The following is a 24,112-nucleotide window of genomic DNA, read 5'->3' on the forward strand; positions in this document are numbered from 1 at the left end:
TCTCTTAAAACATTACTGGCTTAATGGTGCCATTAGTAACATGTTATTTCATTATGTGCTCATTCAGATAAACCTGCTGACAGATTAAAAAAATATATCCAAAGATCAAGAATCCTTTTGAAATTAAAAGAGCTCACCGAATCTCTCAGGAAGTTTGGAATATGTGTTTGACAGTACGGGTTTAGAATGTTATGACTTGCCGCTTTTTAAATGGCCAAATCACTGGAGTTGAGCATTGTCGGTGAAATTTAGTTTGTGTAAGACACAGTCTACCAAGCTCTTACATGGAAATTTATCAATCTTATTCAAAGTGCCAGCTAAATAGATTTTTGGAAAACAAGCATTTTATACTCAGCTATTAGATAATTTTCTTTGCAACTTTTGAAGCAGAATTGTTGAGAGTTTGGCCTGTGTGCTTTGTGTTGCCATTTTATCAACTAATTCTTGGGTTTCAAAGTAAGCCAATTGTGAATTTTTTTGGATATTAAATTTGTCCAATTTTATTCAAATATAAACAAAAGAATGCTGGAGGAACTCAGCAGGTCTCCCAGCATCCATAGGATGTAAAGACTAGTAGTGCTTCAGGTTTGAGCTCTTCTCCAAGGAATGAACAAAAAGCAGGCAGATGGCTGAATTTCACTTCAATTTTATTTAAATAAATTTTTAAAAAATGCTTTGCGTATGAAATGAAGTTATTTAAGGATTACTAGCTAATTCTTTTTATATAGATATGACTCAGTGGCAACTCAGTGGTCCAGATCTTTCAGTATTTAATTCTTCTCTAGATTTTGCTTTGAATAATCTATGCCATTTCTACTGCATTTGTTCTTGTAAATCCTTTGAAATGTGGTATTATTATCACCCTACCCCAACATTCAGATACTTGATCTTCACTGTGTCTGCTTAAAAATCCATTGGATTGTAACAGCCTGCGGCCCGCACCCTGGGCCGACACAGGAAATTGCTGTCGAACGCGGCGACCAGCAAAGCATCATGGGGCTGAAATGCCCATTTCCATAGGCAGCTAGGAGAGCAGTGAAACTGGACAATCATTGCTGGTGGATCGCAGGGGGCCCAATCGGGGCCTGGGCATTCAAGGTAACTAATCAGCAATCAGCCTACTCAAGCCATGTCCTGGTGGTGACGCGGCCAAGCTGACTATGAAAGCCAGAGCTGCCACTGAATAAACTCGGTGTCGAATATACTCTCCTGGTGTGTGTGCATCTCTTCTTCTACGGATTCGAGCTACAGCCTTAGGGCTATAACAGAGACCTATAACTTCTCTGTAGCCATAGTGACCTCGCTACAGTGGTGACCCCGACAGATCCAAATGGCACTTTGGACCCAAAGATGGAAGAGCAACCTGCGATTAATGCCGTAGTGTTGAAGCTGTCCAGCTTCTGGATATCACAACCGCTGATGTGGTTCCAGCAGGCCAAGATGCAGTTCGCCATTTGACAGATCTCCGCCGACGACACACATTACTACAACGTCATCAGTGGCCTCAATCAGGACCCACAACCCGCATCATTGACTTCCTTCAGTAACCATCAAAGAGCTGTTAACCCGCACTTTCAGGCTCTCAAAGTCCGATCGCGCTGCCCGACTGTTGCATATCGACGGTTTGGGGAACAAGGCCCTTTCTGCTCTCATGAGCGACATGCTTCCTCTCAATGATAGCCACACCTCCTGCCCGCTCTTCCAGCAGATCTTCCTGGAGAGGCTGCCCAAGGACATCCAGCTGCTCATAGCAGAGGAAGACTTCGATGACCCCAAGAAGGTGGCTGCCTAAGCAGACCTGCTATGAGCGGCGAAGAGAGACTCCTGCGCTTCGCTCAAGCAGGTGACAGCACCTTGTCATCAGCGTCTGGCCAGGAAGACCACCGACCCAACCGTCTGACTAACCACCCGAATGTCACACCCCATCGTGAGAAGTACTGTTCCTATCACCGATGGTGGGGTTCCGAGGCCCCTTGATGTCGCTCCTCCGCGCATTCCAGGGAAATGCCCAGGCCAGCTGTTGTTAATGGCTGCAACGACTGGCCAACTGCATAGCTTGCTACACCATCAAGATCCCTGTCATGCCGACATCTCTTGGTGGACACTGGGGCACAATACAGCGTCATTCCCCTGACCAGCTGCAGCAAAGTGGGCCGGGAGCTCCGAGTGGCAAATGGCTCCAACAACTGAACATTTGGCACCCGCAACATTTCCCTACGCTTCGGGGACAGACAATTCACTTCAAAGTTTACGATGGTGGCCTTGCAGCAACCATTACTGGGTGCAGATTTCCTGCAGGCCAACTCGTTCCTGGTGGATATCAAGGGCACTAGTGACATTTCAGTCACTCTAGCTCAAGGGCACTGAACTCACCAGCCCCCACCTGCACTCAGTGAGTACTGCTGACAACGAATTCGCTCAGGTCCTTGGAGAAATCCCCTCCATCACTATGCCTCACTTCCATTCAGCAGAACCCAAACATGGGGTGAGGTACCAAATCATACAGAGGGCCCTCCCCTCCACACCAGGCCATGGCATCTCCCCCGAGAAACTCAACCTAGCCAGGGACGAGTTCAAAAAGATGGAGGAACTTGGCATGTTGCAGCGCTCCATTAGTCCTTGGACCTCCCCTCTCCACAAGGTCCCCAAGGCAGCAGGTGGTTGGAGGCCACGCGGAGACTACCGCCACCTCAACGAGGCCATCTTATGGGACAGATATCATGAGGCCCATATTCAAGAATTCACAGCTAACCTGGAAGGGGCACGGATATTCTCAAAGGTCCTGATACACCTCGATGACATCCCAAAAACCGCCATTATAACCCCCTTTGGACTGTTTGAATTTCTCCATGTGCCCTTCGGATTAAAAACGTGACTCAGACCTTCCAGAGGCTGATGGATTCAGTGGGCTGGGATTTGCATTTGACCTTCGTCGACCTCGATGACATTTTAATCATTAGCCACACCCGCATCGAGCACGTCACCCACTAAAAACAATTATTCTCCAGGCAAAGCAATTTCGGCCTAACCATCAACCCAGCCAAGTGCCAATTTAGCTGAGAGGCTATTGACTTTGTGGGCCATTGTATCGACCAACATGGAGCCAGACCATTCCCCACTAAAGTGGATGCTATTCGCTCTTTCCCCATACCATCAACAGTGAAGGGACTACAAGAGTTCGGAGGTATGGTCAACTTTTATCGCTGCTTCATACCTGCAGTGGCCCGCATAATGAGCCCACTCTTTCCCCTCATGGAGGATCCAGTAAAAGCATACAATGAACCCAGGAGGCAACCGAGGCTTTCCAGGCCACCAAAAATGCCCTAGCCAATGCCATCCTCCTCATGCACCTGCGGACAGATGCCCCAACCGCCCTCCTGACAGACACCTCTAGCACAGCAGTCAGGGGTAACTTGAGCAACTGGTGAATGGACAATGGCCACCGCTGGCCTTTTTCAGTAAAAATCTCAGGCCACCAGAGCTCAAGTACTGAGCCTTTGATAGAGAACTGTTAGCCTTATACCTGGCAATTCAGCACTTTCATTACTTCCTGGAGGGCAGGAAGTTCAAAATTTACACGGACCACAAACCCCTTACCTGCGCCTTCAGTAAGGTGTCAGATCCGTGGTCAGCAGGCAACAGTGGCACCTGTTCTACATTTCTGAATTTACATTGGGCATTGAACACAAAGCTGGAAAATCCAACGCTTTTGAACTCCAACTGATAATACTGCCTATTTAATGATGCTTGAGAATGGTGGATTGAACATCATGGGCTTGCAGTCTGGTTGACCATCAACTTATTGACCATGTGGGAAATGACTTTAACCAAACATTCATCCCGTCCCACTAATTGTGCCCTTGGTTCCTCCCCCTGTGGCCGCTTTAAATGCTGTAATTGCACCCACACCACCTACTTCACCATCATTTGTGGCCCCAAAACAATCCTAAAGATAAAGCAGCACTTGTGAATCTGCAGGGATTATCAACCGTATCCAGTGCTCCTGTTGTGGCCTTCTCTGCATTAGAGAGACTGGATGCAGACTGGGAGATTGTTTGCTCTGCCCGCATCAATGGTGGGGATCTCTGATTGGCCAACCAGTTCAATTCCGTGCCCCACTCCTGTACCTACATGTCTGTCCATGGCCTCATGCACTGCCAAAGCAAGGCCACCTGTAAATTGGAGGAGAAACACCAAATATTACGTCTGAGCTCTCTTCAACAGGATGGCATTAACATCGACTTTTCTGAACCCTCCCTGTCTCTCTATCTTTCCCCACCCCTTTGACTCCTTTCCTCTTGCTCTCTACCCACTTCCCTCTCCAATCAGAGTTATCCCCTCCCCTCTTACTTCTCAGCTTTTTTCTCTTGTGTCCTCCCACCCATATCCACCTATGACTTCTTACCAGTGGGCTTGTGCTCTTCCCCCTGCCCCACCCCCTAACATTTTATTCAGGCACTTGTCCTGCATTTTACTTATTTTTTGAGGAAGAGGTCAGGCCCAAAATGTCAGTTACGTATCTTTTTATTTGCCGCATAAATAACACCGTGTGACTTGCTAAGTTTCTCCTGCATTTTTGTGTGGACTACCATCACAGCGCCAACAGACTTTCTTGTTTAACCAATGACTTGCGCAGATAGGTAGGGAATCATGTTCGTTAATGTGTAAACCATAATTCTGATAGGGAACTTTTGCATGCAACTTTTGGCCGTGTCTGGATTAGTGAACATGTCAAAGACCATGAGCTAGATTTATTGAGTTTGCATTAATGCCTAGCACGTGTTTGAAAATTCTCTGAAATTTCAATTGTTACACTTACTCTGTTTTCCTGTTCATTAATTCTAATTCTCATGATTTTTCTGACTCTATACAATTGACAAGATTCTTTAGAATAAACAATAATGTGCTCTACAACTTCCTTTTGCAGCTAATTCCTTGTAACTACCACTCTTATGTGTTTAATAATATTAAATAAAAATAAAAGTGCCTCTTGGGTTTTTTAAAATTCTTCCTCTTTTGCCTCAAATCTAGGGCTTCTTGTTTTAGATTCCCTTGCTGTGCGGAAAAGATCAATAACTATTTACTTTATGTATTCCTCTCATGATGCTATATACCTCTAGAAGATCCCCACCCACTCAACCTCCTTAGATCCAGGGAGTCAAATTCCAACCTCTCCTTGTAATCTAAGCCCTCCAGTCCCAGTTACAACCTTGTGAATTTTTTCTTCACTCTTCCCAGCTGAATGACATATTTCCTATGACTAAGTTACAGGAACTGTTCAGTACTCTGAGAGTGGTCCCATCAATGTCTTGTACAGTTGTAACATAATGGTCTAGCTCTTGTACTCAATGTCCTGATTAATGAAAGCATCCCCATCTGCCTCTGTCTCCACTTTCAAGACTTTCTGTTTTCGTGTTCTCTGGAGTCTTAGCATTTGCTGTTTAAGCTCTGCTCTGTTTTAATCTACCAAAATATAACACAACATACATAAACAGAGTTAAATTCCATCTCCCATATTTTTTTTGTCCCACTTTCCTAGTTGATTCTCGATTCTGCTGCAATTTCAGCTAACCTTCACTATGCACTATGCCACAATTTTTTGTGGTCTACAGAACTTTTACCTGTTATTTTGTTTTTCTGAAAGAACATTTTTATGGTGGACTATAATTGCAGACTAATCTGTTTTAGCTCTAGAGCAGAAGTGCCCAACAAACAAAACCACATTTAAAAGAATCGGAATGAATAAGCACAACTAAGAAAGGAGCAGACAAGACATTTCAAAAGGTTGTGGCTAATTATCTTGGGTTCAATTTGATTTTCACACTGTTTTCCATTGCCTCATCATTCCTACAGCTCAAACATCCACCTTTATTGGTCTTGTTTAATAATACTGTTTCAGATTGATAGTTCAGAACTTCACAATAATCTGAGGGAAGAAATGTCTTTTTCTCTCATTTTTAAACAGATGAGCCCCCCCCCCCCCCCCCACACGACCTCATGCCCATCGATTCTAAAACTATGGCCTCTCGTTGTAGATTCCTACACAAGAGGGAGCATTCCCTTGGTATCTATCTTGTCAAGCTCCTTTGGAATCTAATCTATTTAAAATAAATACTTTTTTAGTCTTTTAAACTCTGATGATGATGGGATATAAACTCATCCCTTATGGGTCTGATGTCCACTTTAGGAAATTTCTTCCTTTTTATGTGCTTATTGTTCTTACCTTTGTATGATTTTATATTTGTTGCTCTTACAATTTATTTTCTCCAGCCTTGTTTTTGGTTGTTCTTTCTTTATTTCCACAAATTTTGCAGTCTTCAGGACAATAATTAACCCTCACAACATTTCTTTTAATTGGAAAACACCTTTGCTTAGTCACTTACTTTTTTATACAGCCGCTGCCTTCCAGGAAATTATTTCCATTTTCACGGAATGCATGCTATGGGAAAAAGCTCGGATCGGGAATGAGGGTGCCATTCCTGTCCTGACATTTTACCTCTAGACCCCTTTTTAAATTTCCTGGAATGACTGCAGTCTAAAATGAACTGCAGGCATTCCCTGAACAACGGGCTAATGAATAGGACGTCACCACAGTTACTTACTGCACTTACTGCACTGGCGTAAAGAAACAGAGGTTTGGAGTTTTGGAGATGCTGGACATTCTTCAGACCAGTAAAATCACTCCAAGTCATGTAAAAAAAAACATAACTTTCTCTTAGTCATTATATGTGAATGAGGTATATTTAGAAAATTATGAAATATCCCTTCAGCTGTCACCCACTGCTTAACTCCTGTTTCCTTTTGATCAATTTCACTCTATCTACTTTAGCCAACTGCACCTTCATATATTTTCAATTGCTTTTGTGTGGATACTAATTGCAGATAGAGGTTTGTCACTCTCAACCTTGATACAAAATTCTTGCATGTTATATTGACTTTTCCAGAGGATCCAATAGAATGAGATAATTAATTAATCCGATCTCATTACATTTGAGGAGAGCATGAAAGAGCATTTGCTAATATTGTTGCCAATACCTGATAGTGCCACTTTTTTTTTGGAAGTATTCTAAAGTACAGCATATTGATTTGCTGATGTTCAGATCATACAATTCAATATTTCTGTAACATTTCAGAATTTTCTTTCAGTCTGTGAGCTTCGATCACCCTCAATGAGCGACTTCCTATGGGGTTTGGAGAATTCGGGCTGGTTGAAGCACATTAAAGCCATCATGGATGCAGGAATATTTATTGCAAAGGTGAGTTAATTAATTCAATGCCCAGCTTTTCTTTTTCAATTTTTTCCTTCCCATTGCACTCCATTATCATAATGCTTGTGTGATTCTGTAGTGAGGTGTTACTGCAGAGCAAGAGAAGAACGTCACACACAGTGTAAGTGAAGTCAAGTCTGATTTATTGATCTGCCCAGCCCTGCTTTTATAGACCCAGCTTCCTGCCACTAGGCACGGTATTCCTACCACTGCGGGCAGATGTGATGTCACTGGCAAGCTGGCCTTTGATTAGCCATTGTTCTCACTGTGCAGCAGGCTCCTGGCCCATGAATTATCCGTGCTCACTGTGCTAGTCTGCCATTTTGAATGCCAGTTCACTTGGTAGGTAGTGGGGCATTGCACGACCCCCCCCCCCCCACCCCAGAACCGGTGATGCGGATGATGTTGTTCTTGGTTGGGGTCTGCCTTGCTTGGGCACCCTGCCCCTGTGATGTGGTGGCTGTGTATTGACCAGTTGGTTTGCGTCCAGGTCTGCTGGTTTAAGGCAGTCAACAGTGAATGCCTCTTCTTTCCCACCTATGTCCAGCATGCAGTTTGACCCATTATGCCTGATCACCTTGTACCGTCCTTTATACAACTGTTGTAATGGTGCCTGGTATGCTCCCCTGCAGATGAAGACGAACTTACAGGTCCTCAAGTCCATGGGGATGAAAGTTTTTGTTTGCCCATGCTGTGTGGGTGGCACTTGGGCCAGGGTATCCACTCTTTCCCTGAGCTTCTCCAGGGTTGCTGCAGGTGGCTTGTCTTGGTCTTTGGTGATGGGCACAAATTCCCCAGGAATTACCAAAGGTGTGCCATACACTAGCTCTGCTGCTGAGGCATTTAGGTCTTCTTTGGGGGCTCTATCGATCACCAGCAGGACCCACGGAAGCTCATCTGTCCAGTTGGGTCCCTTGAGCCGAGCCATCAGTGCCGCTTTTAGGTGTCTGTGGAACCGCTCCACCAGCTCATTTGCCTGGGGGTTGTATGCTATTGTATGGTGGAGTTGCGTCCCTAGAAGCTTTGCCAGCGCTGTCCACAAGCTTGAGACGAATTGTGCACCTCTGTCCAAAGTCATGTGTTCTGGGACTCCAAACCTTGTCACCCAAGTGTTTATCAAGGCTCTGGCTCAGGTCTCCGTCGTTGGCTCTGTCAGTGGAACTGCTTCTGGCCATCTTGTGAAGTAATCGACCATTGTCAGTAGGTATCATGCCCACTGGGACACTACGAGTAGTCCCACAATGTCTATGTGTATGTGGCTGAACCTTCTTTGTGCCGGCTTGAACAACTGGGTGGGTGCCCTGGTTTGCTGTTGGACCTTTGACGTCTGTAACAGTGTGCAGGTTCTGGTCCACTGGCTGACTTGCTTCCGGAGGCCGTGCCACACGAACCTGCTGGCTACCATGTGAACGGTTGACCTGATGGCCAGATGTGCCATGTTGTGTACCGCATTAAAGACTTGCCACCTCCAGGCTGTGGGTTGATTGTTCGATCAAAGTTGCTCTACTGTCTCAGGTGGGCTGCCTGTTCCTTGCCATTGTAGCTGGCAACTAGGATGTTGACCAGATAGATGAATATGAACTTGAGAACCCGTCCCACTGCGTCCACAGTCTCTGGAATGTATGGGCTGCATTTTTGAGTGCAAAGAGCATCCTCAGGAACTCGAACAGGCCAAACAGGGTGATGAGAGTGGTTTTTGGAATGTCATCTGGGTGGACTGGGATCTGGTGATAGCCCCAGATGAGGTCGACTTGGAGAATATGGAGGCCCCCTGTAGATTTGCTGCAAAATCCTGTATGTGCGATACAGGATAACTGTCTGGCGTGGTGGCCTCATTCAGGTGACCATAGTCTCCACGTGGCTTTCAACTTGCTGCTGCCTTGGGAACTATGTGCAGTGGGGATGCCCAGGGCCTGTCAGAGCGCCTCACGATCCCCTTCTCCTCCATCTTCATGGTTGAGATTTTCTTGGGGGAGGCGGCATGTCTTGGTGTAAATCAGAGGCTCTTCTGTGATAACGTGGTGCCTCACCCCGTGCTTGGGCTCAGTTGAGGTGAACTGTGGCACCACCAAGGAGGGGAATTCCGCTAGGATATGGGTGAACTCATTGCCTGAGAGGGTGATTGAGACAAGGTGGGGAGCTGGTAGCTTTTCCTCACCCAAGGAAAAGGTTTGAAATGTCCTGGCATGTACTAACCGGTCAGTCATCTTTGGGTCCGAATTCCGTTTGGACCAGTCAGGGTTACCAATGTAACGAGGGACTACTGCAGAGCGTGTGAAAAATGACAAACACATAGGTGTAAGTGAAGTCAAGACTGATTTATTGATCTGCCCAGCTCTGCTTTTGTAGACCCAGCTTCCCCCCACTGGGCCCGATTTTTCCCGCCGCCGCAAGCAGATGTGACATCGTTGGTGAGCTGGCCTTTGATTGGCCATGGTTCCTTCCATGCTGGCTCCTGGCCTGTGAAGGCCATTAGTTTGTGCAGGCTTTCTGCGCTCTCCGCGTTAGTCCATCATTTTGAGTGTCGTTTCGCTTGTCAGGTAGCGGATCACTACAATTCTATCAAATATCTCAAGAAGTGAAATGCTACTGAATACTGAAGTTGGATGTATAGAATGTTCCTCAATCTCTTTATTCTCTTCAGTGTTGCTCAAAACACTGGAAAATGTTCATACATAAATGTAGGTAAGTTTTTTTTAAAGGAGTCCAAGAATGTAACAGATAGTTGAAATTTCAAGATGTTGCCAGGAAAAGCTTTTTTGAATGATGAAGATACCAAACATTGACACTGTCTAATTTCATCGATGTTACCCTGTGTTATTCACAGTAGCCTTTGTATTTTCACAAGAGTATGTGGAAATGCAGAACTGGATACTTGTGCTTTGCATTTTGTTTCTGGGCAGCAGACTGTGGTCTGGTACCTATTTCCTTGTGGAGTTAAGCATGGTGGTGAGCATTTGGACACAGAAGACTTTTTCACTTGGCATTGATGCCAAGCATTGCACCCAGCAGTTTCTGGAAGATCCTGCTGGGAGGATAGTGACGGGTACATTTTTCACAGATTGTAGATGTGAACATAGATGAAAAGAAAAGTGACATTTGAAATGTGCCACCCTTCTCTTTCTGTCAGATGACAAATAAAGTTAGTTGTCGGGACTGGGATTTGAAAAGGGTGCTGAGGGCAAAAAGGGATCTCGAAGGGCCTCAGACGTTTAAATCTTCCTCATCCTATCTGCGGTGGAGCTCAGGATGCCAATTGAACAGGAGTCTGTGAAGCTGTAGGAATGGTGGAGGTGAATCCACGGATACTCAGTGTCTGTGAAGGGACGCACTTTTGCTTCTCTTCCTCCTATGGTTAGGGACACAGGGCAATGCTAATGGCGATTCTCTATGGCAGGCAAAAATTAATCTTGTAAATTTTCTTTTGCATTATTACATGACAGTAAAAGGAATCTTGATCTAATGAATAACATGTATTGTTTTACATTATGGCTATCAATTCTGCTTCAGTCTTCCAGATAAATTGAAATTTGACTTTGATTGCAGACACTGAATGGCCCAGGGAGACTCATTGACCTGAACGGGCCTGACTATTAGGAGATCCATTGCATACCAGGCATTGTATCTCTGTTCCAGTAAGCTCATGAAGCATTTAAAAATAAAAATGCACAAAATGGATATTGAATTAGACATAGTATTAATATAGCATGTTAATTAGCTGTCCAGAAGAGTTTTCATGGAAATTTTCATCTTAGCCCTGAGATCTGCTTACTCCTGTCAATGCCTGTGGTTGGTGTGTTGTAACAGTGAGATGTAGGAAAGTCCGAGGAAAACATGAAGACTGCCTTATCTTCATCATTTGCTTTAGTAGGATGTAGGGGTGACTGGGAACTTCAGAAAGCCAAACAGATTATTTGGATACATATATGATTTAAATACTGTTGTTTCAGGCTGTTGCCGAGGATGCTGCCAGTGTATTGGTCCACTGCTCAGATGGTTGGGACAGAACTGCCCAAGTCTGCTCCATAGCAAGTCTGCTGCTTGATCCATTTTACCGAACCTTAAAGGGATTTATGGTAAGAATATGGTATTAAGAAATAGAAAGGTAGTGCAGACAAGATGAATATACAGAAGCAATTCTACACAATGATGCTTTTGTAAATATTTTCTCTATATGTAATGCTGAGGATCAGATGCACCTAATTTTGTGAAAATGTGATCCTATTGCCATCTATTACTTTGGATTATGATAATCTTTGCTGTCTGAAAATTGGCAGTAAACTTTGTATTGGTTAAATGTAGTATTGATTCAAAGTTCATGCCCAAACATTCATTTTAAATTAAATGTTTGGTCAAGAAACGGAAGCTTAGATAATTTTTTTTTCTCTTTTTCTGTTCCAAGCACAAGTATACCAGGCTCCCTGCTGGCACCACTGATATTAATTTGAGATAGTAAAAGAACATGATCATAAAGCCAGTGATCATATCCATATCCTCTTTAGGAAGCTTATTTAATCTTTATTAAGAATTCATGTGACACAATGAGTTAGAGAGACAATTTTGTTGTACCAGATGCACAGTTAAGTATTTAAATCATTAATTCTTCACAATGATGCCACCATTTTTATCATTTTATCTAAAATGGTCTCTCTTGACTTTCAGATTCTCTATTCTGCCTCTCTTGCATTCACTTCAGATTGCATGGAAAAGTTTAGTTGCATTGCTAAACTGGACCAAACTTAAAAAAAAAGATTTCATGGATGAAGATTAATTGTCTGGGGCAGAAACTTGAAGTTATGGAACAAAATGAGAAACTTTTACAACACAGTATTATGGCTGTGGCTCCGCAGAAATGTCAGAATCTATTGTCATGAGCAAGTCATGAAGTTCGGTTTTGCGGTGCCATCATAGAGCAAACATTCATATTATAACCACCTTACAGCATTACTATAAATTTTTTTAAAATGTGCTGGAGAAAGACAGCAGTTCATACAGTATCCATAAGAAGAAAAGCATAACCAACGTTTTGGGCCTGGGCCTTCCCATGGATAATGCGTGACCTGCTGACTTTCTCTAGCACATTTGTTAATTGCACCTGATCCGAGCATCTGCAGATTTCCTTGTTTGGCTCAATCATGCAAAAGTCTCTTAGAGTAAATGCACTAAACCCATCCCTATCTTTCTGCCATTTTTGATCATCTGCATTTGATTCCTTTTTATGCACTTGTATTAAAGTGTCTGTCATCTTCCTGATAACCCTATGTTTATATTTTTCCTTGAACTCCACTTCTATATCTATACCTGTGACTAAATGTTCATCCTGTGCTTTTGGTGAGGCCTCCCCTATATCGGGGAGACCAGACACAGATTGAGGATCACTTAATTGAGCACCTTCACTCCGGGGCACCAAAAGAGCCAGGGACTCCCAGTGGCCGGCTACTTTAATTCCACTTCCGATTCTCACACTGACATGTCTGAAAATGGGTTCGTGCTGCCAAGTGAGGGCCACACTCAAACAGGAGAAACAGCACCTTGTTTCATCTTGGCAGCCACCAGACAGACAAAATCAGCATCAACTTCTTCAATTTATGGTAACTGCCATCCTTTTTTTTCTCAACACTGCTTTCTCTTATCCCTCTGGCTGCTTTCCTCCTTCTCTTTCCCCTCCCCCATCCTTTCCACCTGTCCATCACCCACATTCCTTCCTTCAGCTCCCCAACCACTTCCCTTCATTCCTCTTATCAGAGTGCATCTTCCTTAGCCCTTCTATCATCTCCTGGCTACTTACTTTCCCCCCCCCCCCTCATTTCTTTCCTCTCCCGACTGTGTTCACCTATCATCTGCCAGCTTGTGATCCTGTCTCTCCCCATCTCCCACCCTTTTATTTGGGCTTATGTCCATTTGTTGCTTTTCCTGATGAAGTGTTTCATGAATATGAAGCCTGTCTTATCTTCTGATGATCTATTGAATTCTATAGATGCTGCCTGAACTGCTGAGTTCTTCCAGCATTTGTGTGTTGTTCCTTTTCAGTGTTTTGTCCCATTCCCCATGTTGTGGTTTTCTTTCCTGATGTATAATATACTCGACTGTCTTCAATTTTTCTAAATTCATCCTGTGATTTTTTTTAAATCTCTGTTTTCTCCTACACTGTGGTGCAGCAAGCAAACACAAAACACGAGAAGACTGTACTACAGGCTCAAACTCTGTACGCACTAATCTTAATATCTTTGCTGGCTCCACGTGTGCCTGGCGGTCCTTTGCTGGCTCCCTGTGTCTGACTGACCCCGGGGGGGGCCGGCTTGAGTATATATAAAGGCCGGTGATTGACAGCCAGCCATGTGGGGCCAGCCTCCCAGGTTGCCTACCTGTAGTAGTTGCCCCCTGCAGTAGGCTGGTAGGAGTGCGGCCAGTGTTGTGGTTGTAAAACCACACCTACCATGTATCTAATATTTCTGTCTTCTGTGGTTTGAACTCCTCATTGCCATTGAACCACTTTCTTTCCTAGATCATTTTGCTGCAAATTGGGCACGTGAAGGTAACAGTGACTGCATATAATATGTAAAGCATTCTAACACTGATAAACTACAGTGATAAATGAAGAAGACAAGCTATCTCCTATTCGTAAACAAACACCTCAAGCCATCAGGCCCATATGTGTGTTGCACACACATATGTTGCAGCTGTCCACTTTACCTTTGCTTTGCCACTGATGCTTCACAGTTCGTGCCCAGCAAACACAAATATTTAAAATGATTCTGCATGTCTACATCTTGTGCTGATTGGATACTCATGCACACTCACAGAGACAAATTGCCCATCACATTGCCACATAGTAGTAATGAATACTAATGTCAAGGTGTTTTGATATCCACATACCTTATGCTCGTAAATGGAAGTCTTATCACCTGTGGCAAATGATGTAAGCCAACAGGCAAGAGGATGCAAGTCAATGAACCCTAAAGGATCCACTTGTTGGAAACAAAAAAAAACTATCAACCCATCCATTGGATAAATATATTTTATATATATCTGAATATTTGGATCAATGTCGACTTATTATTCAGTCATAGATGAGTTGTGGATTGAAGCTCTATAAGATTTCTAGGCAAACACAAGGGGTATTTTGGAGGTGTTGTCTATCTAATGGCACCACTGTAACCTAAAGTGAAATGTGTGATTGATTGAGAAATCCATCCTGACAAGATAGATTTAATTGCACTGTTTGATATTGTACCCAATAGAAATTGCTATCAGATATTCGGAATTTTTGAATAAATCTACAAATACAAGTTCTGTTTTGATGCAGGTAGTCTGGTTATTATACTTCTGTGACTTTTTAATTCCAGGTATTACAATTTGTTTTGTGTAGGTTTTGGTTGAAAAAGACTGGGTTTCCTTTGGGCACAAGTTTAACCACAGGTAGGAATCACAAGCATAGCATATGTTTACATTCTGTTTCCTGTATTTGGAAATATGCATTGTTTTAAAAAATCAAATAGAAACTGGATGAAAGAAATATATGCTTCATTAATTCTTTGGATTCCATGTCCCAGTTTTCAGGGACTACCAACAAGTTCATCTACTCAGTGTCCCCATGTTCCTTGACTGGTTTTATATCTACCTACCAGTTGGTCCGTACTGGTGTTCATACCCATCAACCCAGTCTGGAGTATGTATTATGAAATGTTAAAAATAACTGGAGACCAAAGGGTTAAAAATCCATTCATCTGGTAAATAGTTCATGCTAAATGGAATCAATATTTTCCTGTCTGTACATATTTTGTTACATTACACACTATATTCCATGATTCATTTTAATTGCATCCCACACTCAAGTAACTGAGATGGGATAGATTTACTCTTTCCACCTTCTGCTGTACTCGTAACCTCTGACAGAATAGTTTTGCTTGAAAATTTGTAACTTAATTTTTCTAAATGTATTCATATAAAAATCCATCTGCTATTTGTTCGATATTGTCCTAATTACTAATTTTCTAGCATCTATGCTTTGTGAACTTGAACTTTTCTTGCCTTCAAAAAAGTCTAGATTTGTTCTGAGCATCCTGTACAACATAATTAACAAATATTATAATTAACAAGAATACCAGAACATGAGTTTGTTTTTCCCAGGGAGAACACATTCAGTTTATAGCCACTCTCAGTCCTCTGTTGCCAAGGTGGTTGTCAAACCTTTGAGAAAACATGCCAACTATTCATCTGCTTTCATTCTAACCTCACATGAAGAATTTTTCAGATGCCTTTTCTAAAGAGTCTGCAGAATGATCCTTTTCCATGAACTGAGCTTGTTCATTCAGATATTTCCTGTAGGCTTGTAAAGCATGGCTGAAAAGACTAATCAGCTCCATATCTTCATCAAACTTTCAAATAATTATTTACTTCATTCATTGAATCTTTCCGTTTGTCCACCTCCTCAGTCTCTTGTATTTCCACTGAGTTCCTACTCCTACGTGCAGAACAATATTATTGCAATCTTAGCAAATGACATGTAAATTTGTGACTCTTACTGACTTTTTCTCCTAAGTTTTAAGACCTAATTCCGGCATTTGTCAACCTGTTTCCCACCATCAATCTCCTGGGGGTATGATTAAGTGGAACATTAATTAAACTTCATTGTGGCTGCCAGTGGAGGATAGAAACAAGAGTGGACTAAAATGAGTGTAGCCCATTAATAGAGTTCAGGAGAGAGCCAGTTGGCACCCCATTACTGAAATGAATGAGAAAGTCTCTACCACTTGCAGTCTCTGCTATTAATGTGTGCCAGCAGTGGGATGCACTGTGGCAAATTTTGAGGGTGAAGCAATGACATTGTAAACTGAAAGTTTAACCTAAACTTCTGAACTTCAGTCAGTATGAATTAGAAATAACGTCTCTTCCTCACTGACAATCAGCACAGAAGCACCTCAAGGCTGGATGCGTGCTTAGCCTTCTGCTCTACTCACTCTACACCTATGACTATGTGGCCAGGCATACTTCAAATGCTATCTGCAAATTTTCACAGTTATCAACAGAATCACAGATGGTAATGAGGAAGCGTACAGGAGGGAGATAGATCAGCTAGTTGAGTGGTGTTTTACTAGCCTTGTATTCATCCTGAGCCAAACCAAGGAGATGATTGTGAACATAAGGAGGAAATCAAAACATGAATCCATCCTCATTAAGGGGTCAACAGTGGATAAGGTCAAGAACTTCAAATTCCTGGGTGACAACATCTCTGAGAATCTATCCTGGAGCCTCCATGTCAATGCAATCACAAAGGTGGCTCACCAGTGGCTATACTTTGTGGTGTTTGAGGAGATTCGGTATGTCACCAAAGATTCTCAAAAATTTCTGCAGGTGTCCCCCTGGAGAGCATTCCATCTGGTTGCATCACTGGTGTGGAAGTACCAATGCTCAAGACAAGGAAAAAAAACCAGAGGGCTTTAATTCGGGCTGCATCATTATGTGCATCAGTCTTCACTCCATTGAGAACATGTACAAACAAGGGATGGTGTCTTTATAAATCAGCCTCGATCCTCAAGGACCCCCTTCAACCAGGCCATGCCCTCTTCACTCTGCTACCATGGGGGGGGGGGTCAGGGGCGGGGGTACAGGAGCATGAAGACGACCACTCATTGAAATCTGCTGTCAGATTTCTGAATGATCAATGAACCACAGACACTACCTCACTTTGTCTTTTTCTTTTTCTTTCACTCTTTTTACTTATTTTGAAATGTGGTTTATAGAAATATTTACACTGTGACGCTACTGCAAGACAACGAATTTTGTGACATGTTCATGACAATAAATTCTGAATTTGTGACTAAACTTTAAAAAAATCTAGTGACGGTAGAATGAGACAATTAAAATATTTAGTTTTAGTCAGGGTTAATCAGCTGTAATTGAATAAAGTAGGGATATATTTAGGAAATTTAAGAAGGCAAAATTAAGCCTGTTCATTTCCGTCCTTGGGATGTCTCTTTAACCTACATGGTATTAGGTGAGACTTCTAGGAAAATCTTAAACAATCTTAGCAATGGAAAAGAAATGTAACTGTGTCATTTCTGTCAAATCAAGAAAACGAATGAAGGTATAATTGAAAGAAGATTACTTAAATGTGGACCAATCAAGTGAGATAATCCACCCAGAGGTTTATTAGCATAAACTTACCAGAAGTCTGCACACATTTGCGAGCAACTTTCCAAATCTTGATAAATACAAAAAGTCTGGGAATTCTATGATATGTTTAAGTGGAGTGTGCAGATGTGATTGTGTAAACACTTTATTGATCAAAGAATTAAGTTAAATATTTTGTATTCTAAGCATGTTTGTTGTCATTAAATTCAGCATGAAAGTTCCCGTAACATTTTATAAAACATGGTGTACAAGTTTTCTTTAATAACTTCTTGCATTGAGCATATTCTGAAGAACATTAATGGGAAACCATTGAAATGAATGCTGGCAATAACCAAAGAACCTATTATGGTTTCCTAATTGTTGAGAGGTTTCTGTCAGTTAACTGTTAAGTTTTAACATTAACATTGGGCTAATGCACACACTGGTTTATTGAAATGATAAAGGAAATGTTTAACAAGTTGTTTTTTGTATTTAGAAATGAAAAATACTTAAAGCATTACTTTTGGTTTCCCAGATTTGCATTATTAGTTAAATGATCCCTGTTCTCTCATTAGCTGACTTTATTCTTTAAAAAAATTTTTTTAAAAAAATTTATGCATTCAGCACAGTAACAGGCCATTTTGGCCCACAAGTCCGTGCTGCCAAATTTACACCCCATTAATCTACACCCCTGGTACATTTAGAACAGTGGGAGAACACCGAAGGACCCAGAAAAAACCCATGCAGTCATGGCGAGAACATACAAACTCCTTACAAACAGCAATGGATTTGAACCCCAGTCTAGTCCCAATTGCTTGCTCAGTAAAGACGTTGCACAAACCACTACGCTAATCATGCTTCCTGAACAAACAGAGGACATCATGTTTATCTTGGGATCTGGCATTGACTGACCTTGAACCATCACATCAAAAAACATTTTCATTTTTTAAATTAGGGAAAGGGAAAACTAGAAAGAAAGGAAAAGATGCTTGTTTAATACTTTATATTCTAAAATATTATTTCAGTTCCTCAAAGGATGGTTTTATTATTGATCAATAAATTTTCTGCAAATTGTATCAGATTCCAGCATCCACAGTTTTTAAAGTTTTCATAATTTGTTAATGGGGCAGAGAAGGAATGCAATTTTTAAAAACTCAGCATGTAATTTCTTGCATGGAGCAAAATATAGTAAATCACTTACAAAAGGATAACTTGGAGGGAAATCGGCATAGTTATCAAACAAAATAAATTTGGGGATATAACAGAATCACATTTCTAAGGATTGCATGGCAGTAAGGAAAAGGAAACTGGATAAGCATAAGAGGGGAAAAAGAAGTGGAATTTCATTTTGACCAAGCTTGTTGAAATGATGGGAGGCTTGTATAGTGGATAAATAGGCTATGAGTCTGACTGGTCTATACTGTAGATTATTCATTGTGGCAATGAGCTCTATGAACCCTTCTCCATTAACAATGGCGTGAAGCAAGGCTGCGTTCTCGCACCAACCCTCTTTTCAATCTTCTTCAGCATGATGCTGAAACAAGCCATGAAAGATCTCAACAATGAAGACGCTGTTTACATCCGGTACCGCACGGATGGCAGTCTCTTCTATCTGAGGCGCCTGCAAGCTCACGCCAAGACACAAGAGCAACTTTTCCGTGAACTACTCTTTGCAGATGATGCCGCTTTAGTTGCCCACTCAGAGCCAGCTCTTCAGCGCTTGACGTCCTGTTTTGCGGAAACTGCCAAAATGTTTGGCCTGGAAGTCAGCCTGAAGAAAACTGAGGTCCTCCATCAGCCAGCTCCCCACCATGACTACCAGCCCCCCTACATCTCCATCGGGCGCACAAAACTCAAAACGGTCAACCGGTTTACCTATCTCGGCTGCACCATTTCATCGGATGCAAGGATTGACAACGAGATAGACAACAGACTCGCCAAGGCAAATAGCACCTTTGGAAGACTACACAAAAGAGTCTGGAAAAACAACCAACTGAAAAATCTCACAAAGATTAGCGTATACAGAGCCGTTGTCATACCCACACTCCTGTTCGGCTCCAGATCATGGGTCCTCTATCGGCATCACCTACAGCTCCTAGAATGCTTCCACCAGCGTTGTCTCCGCTCCATCCTCAACATTCATTGGAGCGACTTCATCTCCAACATCGAAGTACTCGAGATGGCAGAGGCCGACAGCATCGAATCCACGCTGCTGAAGATCCAACTGTGCTGGGCAGGTCACGTCTCCAGAATGGAGGACCATCGCCTTCCCAAGATCGTGTTATATGGCGAGCTCTCCACTGGCCACCGTGACAGAGGTGCACCAAAGAAGAGGTACAAGGACTGCCTAAAGAAATCTCTTGGTGCCTGCCACATTGACCACCGCCAGTGAGCTGATATCGCCTCAAACCGTGTATCATGGCGCCTCAAATTTCGGCGGGCAGCAACCTCCTTTGAAGAAGACCGCAGAGCCCACCTCACTGACTAAAGACAAAGGAGGAAAAACCCAACACCCAACCCCAACCAACCAATTTTCCCTTGCAACCGCTGCAACCGTGTCTGCCTGTCCCGCATCGGACTTGTCAGCCACAAACGAGCCTGCAGCTGACGTGGACATTACCCCTCCGTCCGCGAAGCCAAGCCAAAGAAGAAGAAGATAGCATTGTGGTAATGTGTGCGCGAGCACAGGGAGAAGTACTAAGACAACAGGCTGTGAGCTCATTTAGCACAACTAGTTTACTTCAAGTTTTGCGCTGCAGCCTTTAAGGCCTTCTGGAGCCTTCCCCTTACATCACGGAACTCGCATCACGCTGATGTAAGCGTGTTTGCATACTTCCGGTCTGTACTGGAAGGGAAGGACCCACAACGCCATGTTTGCTGTGGCTGCTCTGCTGACTGCACATAACAAGTGGAGCCAGTTTGCCACTACAGATATGTGTGCCACCATATTCGCCACATTTCTGATTCATTTGGGGTCACGAGATTGAAACAGTCCAAAAAGCCAGCATGTACAAATTGCCAGGCAATTGGGGCAAAGGCAGACCCACCATGGCCCTCATGCTGATGATCACCTTCATGCTTATCAGCATCAGGCTGTGCATGCAACCAAAGTACAAGGGCACCAAGTGCTGCTATGTGCTGAGGTTCTACCTGTTCCAGGTGTTGCGAAAGATGTGCCTATCCCCATTGCTGTGCGGTGTCCCAGTCAGCTGGACTTTGGCACAAAAAAAATTTACTGAACACCTTCAACTGCAGGCAGTGGTCAGCATGGAACATCTTGCAGATACTAAGAGTCAAGCACTCAATAGATACTGTGGTGTGGTTTCCTGAGCAGAACATTTAGGTCATCTGGTAGAATGGCTCCTCGTCAGTGCACACCAACAAGCATGAGGACTTGGCCTGGATGGCGGTGAGAGGAGCCCTTCATTTCTTGTACAATATGATTATCTATCACAATGCACATTGAACCCAAATGCAGTGGAGTGAGGACATCTGGCCACCTCTTTGCAGAATGCAGATTTGTTAAGAGTGTGTGGATAAGATGCAAGGGTCCTTGTCATGGTTCATCCCCAGCAACAGCATGATAGAGATCTATCTGATTTATGGGCTTTTCTTGGGGATGCAAGCAGAAACAGATATCTAGAACTTCAACTTGGTGAAAGATTCCCTGTTGGTCTTTCAGCACATGGAGATTTCAGTAAGGGAATGCTGCTGACTGGCACATTCCAGGCTGCAGGAGTACCTACTGAGGTAAGCACTTAAACTTAGCACAGTCAATGCATGAATGCTGTGGGGAAGGATCACAGTCTACTTTAACTGGGCATTGAGGGGCTGAGACTGAGGGGAAGCCCCTCAATAAACAGAAGAGGGAGTAACAACAAGGTGCCACAGTGGGGGAAATGTTGCAAATAGAGGGTGTATGAACAATGACAGGAATTTATGGACACGACACTAAGGGTGTGAAGCAACTTTGATTTTCCTTTTTATAAACAATATATTGTGAACAAAATCTATTTTTGGAAAAAATAATTACAGTGAAATATTACGCTGTAAATTTTTGTGTTAAATACTCTTACAGTTGTCTTCAACAAAAGAAGTATGAATTTGGAAGATGGGATATCAGTTTTGTTTTCACAATTAGTCAGAGCCCTTTGATTAGTTTATATTCATATTTGGGTTGAAGAGGCATTATTTAAAAAAATATTTTATTTAGACTTTTTAAAGCCAAACCTGCAATCAACAAGGAAAAAAAGAGAATATTTCAAATACAAAAAAGAGCTAGTGATCATAATGACTATAATCCCTCATTCCACCCATCCCCCACCCTCCCAAAGGAAGGAAAAGAAATAATTAGTAAGGAAAGAAGAAACCCCAAGGAAGAAGAAAGAAAGGAATTGTTGGGGATGCATCATCTACTCCACATCCTTCAAATTTACATGACTTACCTAGATCTTGAGGAGACATTTATTGTTTGTAATACCGTCCCAACATAAATTCGACCAGTTTTGTTCACCGATTCTTATATTTAAGTCTGATTCCTATCTCTGTCTAAACTTATGTGCCCCCTGTTTGGGGGTTCCAGTTTGAAGTAAGAGATATATTGTGGAAGAATTTCTTTGTGCTTCCCTCGAGTCTCCACATCACTGCACTTTAATAGAATAATTGTTGGCCCCAATTTGTCCCTTAAATAAGATCTTAACTGAAAAAAGGAGAAGATTGTATTATTAACTATACCATACTTAGTTTTAAACTGATTAAATGACATTGGTTGCCTCTGCTCATAACAGTCCTTGATATACCTGATCTCTTTCGGGGACCAGGTATCCAAAATCTTATTATCCATTGTTAAAGGTATGAACCTATTCTGAGTCAGGCATGCTTTTGGAAATAACCCAGTCCAGATCTGATCATTTATTTTGTACCAAATATTAATTATGTTTTAACAAGTGGGCTTCTTTCTCACCAGATATTAATTTAGAATGCTATTTGTATATAAAATCCTCTGTTATCCTCTCTCTCACTTTATGCAGTTCTATTTTCACCCATGAAGGCTTGTTTCTTCCCTCAAATAGGGAGGTAACAAATTTCATCTGGGCTGCCCAATAATAATTTTTAAAGTTTGAGAGTTGTAAAACTCCCAGCTCATACTTCCATGTTAATATTTCTATGAAGACTTGAGTCTTCTGACCATCCCAAATAAATTTTATGACATTTATTTAAATCCTGAAAAAAAAAACCCGAGGCAGTAGTATGGGCAGTGTCTAAAAGAGATATTGTACTCTTGGAAAATGTTCATTTTTACACAATCAATTTTACCAATTAATATTATTGGTAAAGCCATCCACCTATTCAAATCCTCTTCAACTTTTTTAAGCAAGGTGAGTTAATTTAATTTATATAAATTCTGTAAATTATCTGTTCTAATCCCTAAATATTTTATCCCATTTAGCGGCCACTGAAATTGAGTAGTTCGTTGACATTGGCTAAAATCCCCACTTGTTAGTGGCATAATTACGCTTTTATACTAATTTATTTTATAACCTGAGACTTTTCCATAATCTTTCAGTCTTGAGCACAATTTTTGTAATGAGGTTGCTGGTTCTGTCAAATATATCAGTACATCATCTGCAAATAAATGCATCTTGTATTCCTTCTGGTTGACTGTGAATCCCTTAAAGTGTGGATTTCACTGAATTTCTTCTGCTAATGGTTCTATAGTCAAAATAAAGAGAGCTGGACATAATGGACTTCTTTAGATCTACTAGATCAGGTTAATGGGAATACTGAAGAAATTTGTCTATTAGTCACAACCTTGGCTTTAGGTTAATCGTATCGGACTTGTCAGCCACAAACGAGCCTGCAGCTTACGTGGACGTTACCCCTCCATAAATCTTTGTCTGCGAAGCCAAGCCAAAGAGAAGAGACAATACTATAATCCAATTTAAAAAAAATTGCCCTAATCCAAATTTTTCCAGCACTTAATTTAAAAAAAAAATCCCACTCCAGTCTATCAAATGCTTTTTTTCTGCATCCAGGGCCTCAGCTACACTTAGATCACCTCTCATTTGAGTCAGATTGATTACGCTAAGCAGCCTGCTTACATTATCAGCAGACTGTTTCTTTTTCACAAAGCCTGTTTTGGCCTGTATTTATTTGGCAAATATTTAACCAATCTATTTGCCAAGGTTTGGCAATAATCTTATAATCTGAATTCAATAATGAAAGAGGTCTATACAATGATGGTTTCAATGGATCCCTGTCTTTTTTAGGTATTGCCAGAATTATTGCTGTTGAGAATGATTCTGGGAGAGCATGTATTTCAGCTGCTTGATCTATCACCTCCATAAAAAGAGGTATCAAAAGATCCTTACATTCTTTATAAAATTCAGAGTGAAATCCATCCTCCTCTGGAGACTTGTTGCCCTGCAATGAGCCCAATGCCTCCTTTATTTCTATTTAACAGGAATTCTTCTATTTTATTGATATCTCCTTGAGAATCTGATGGATGTAATTTAGAATAAAATTGTCTAAAGGCCTCATTAATTTCTCGCGATTTATAAGAAGTCCTGCTTGTATCTATTTTTGCCACATTGAATGTTCTTGAGACCTGTTCTGCTTTCAACTGCCAGGAGAGAATCTTATGGGCTCCTTCCCCTAGTTCATAGTACTTTTGTTTAGTTCTTCTTATTGCTTTTTCTGTCTTGTATGTCTGTAATGTATTGTACTTGAGC

General features: G+C 42.0%; 1 protein-coding gene across 2 annotated transcripts in view; it reads left to right on the forward strand.

Moving 5' to 3' along the window:
* mtmr7b (myotubularin related protein 7b) overlaps positions 1–24,112 on the forward strand; it is an 89,536-nt gene that overhangs the window by 23,745 nt on the left and 41,679 nt on the right. For both annotated transcript variants that reach the window (XM_069924563.1, XM_069924562.1), the window contains exons 5-7: positions 7,147–7,256; positions 11,219–11,344; positions 14,638–14,687. In XM_069924563.1, coding sequence (XP_069780664.1) covers positions 7,147–7,256; positions 11,219–11,344; positions 14,638–14,687 — 286 coding nt within the window. The remainder of the gene's footprint in view (positions 1–7,146; positions 7,257–11,218; positions 11,345–14,637; positions 14,688–24,112) is intronic.

The sequence above is a fragment of the Narcine bancroftii genome, chromosome 3 (assembly GCF_036971445.1).
Source record: "Narcine bancroftii isolate sNarBan1 chromosome 3, sNarBan1.hap1, whole genome shotgun sequence".
Classification (NCBI taxonomy): Eukaryota; Metazoa; Chordata; class Chondrichthyes; order Torpediniformes; family Narcinidae; genus Narcine; species Narcine bancroftii.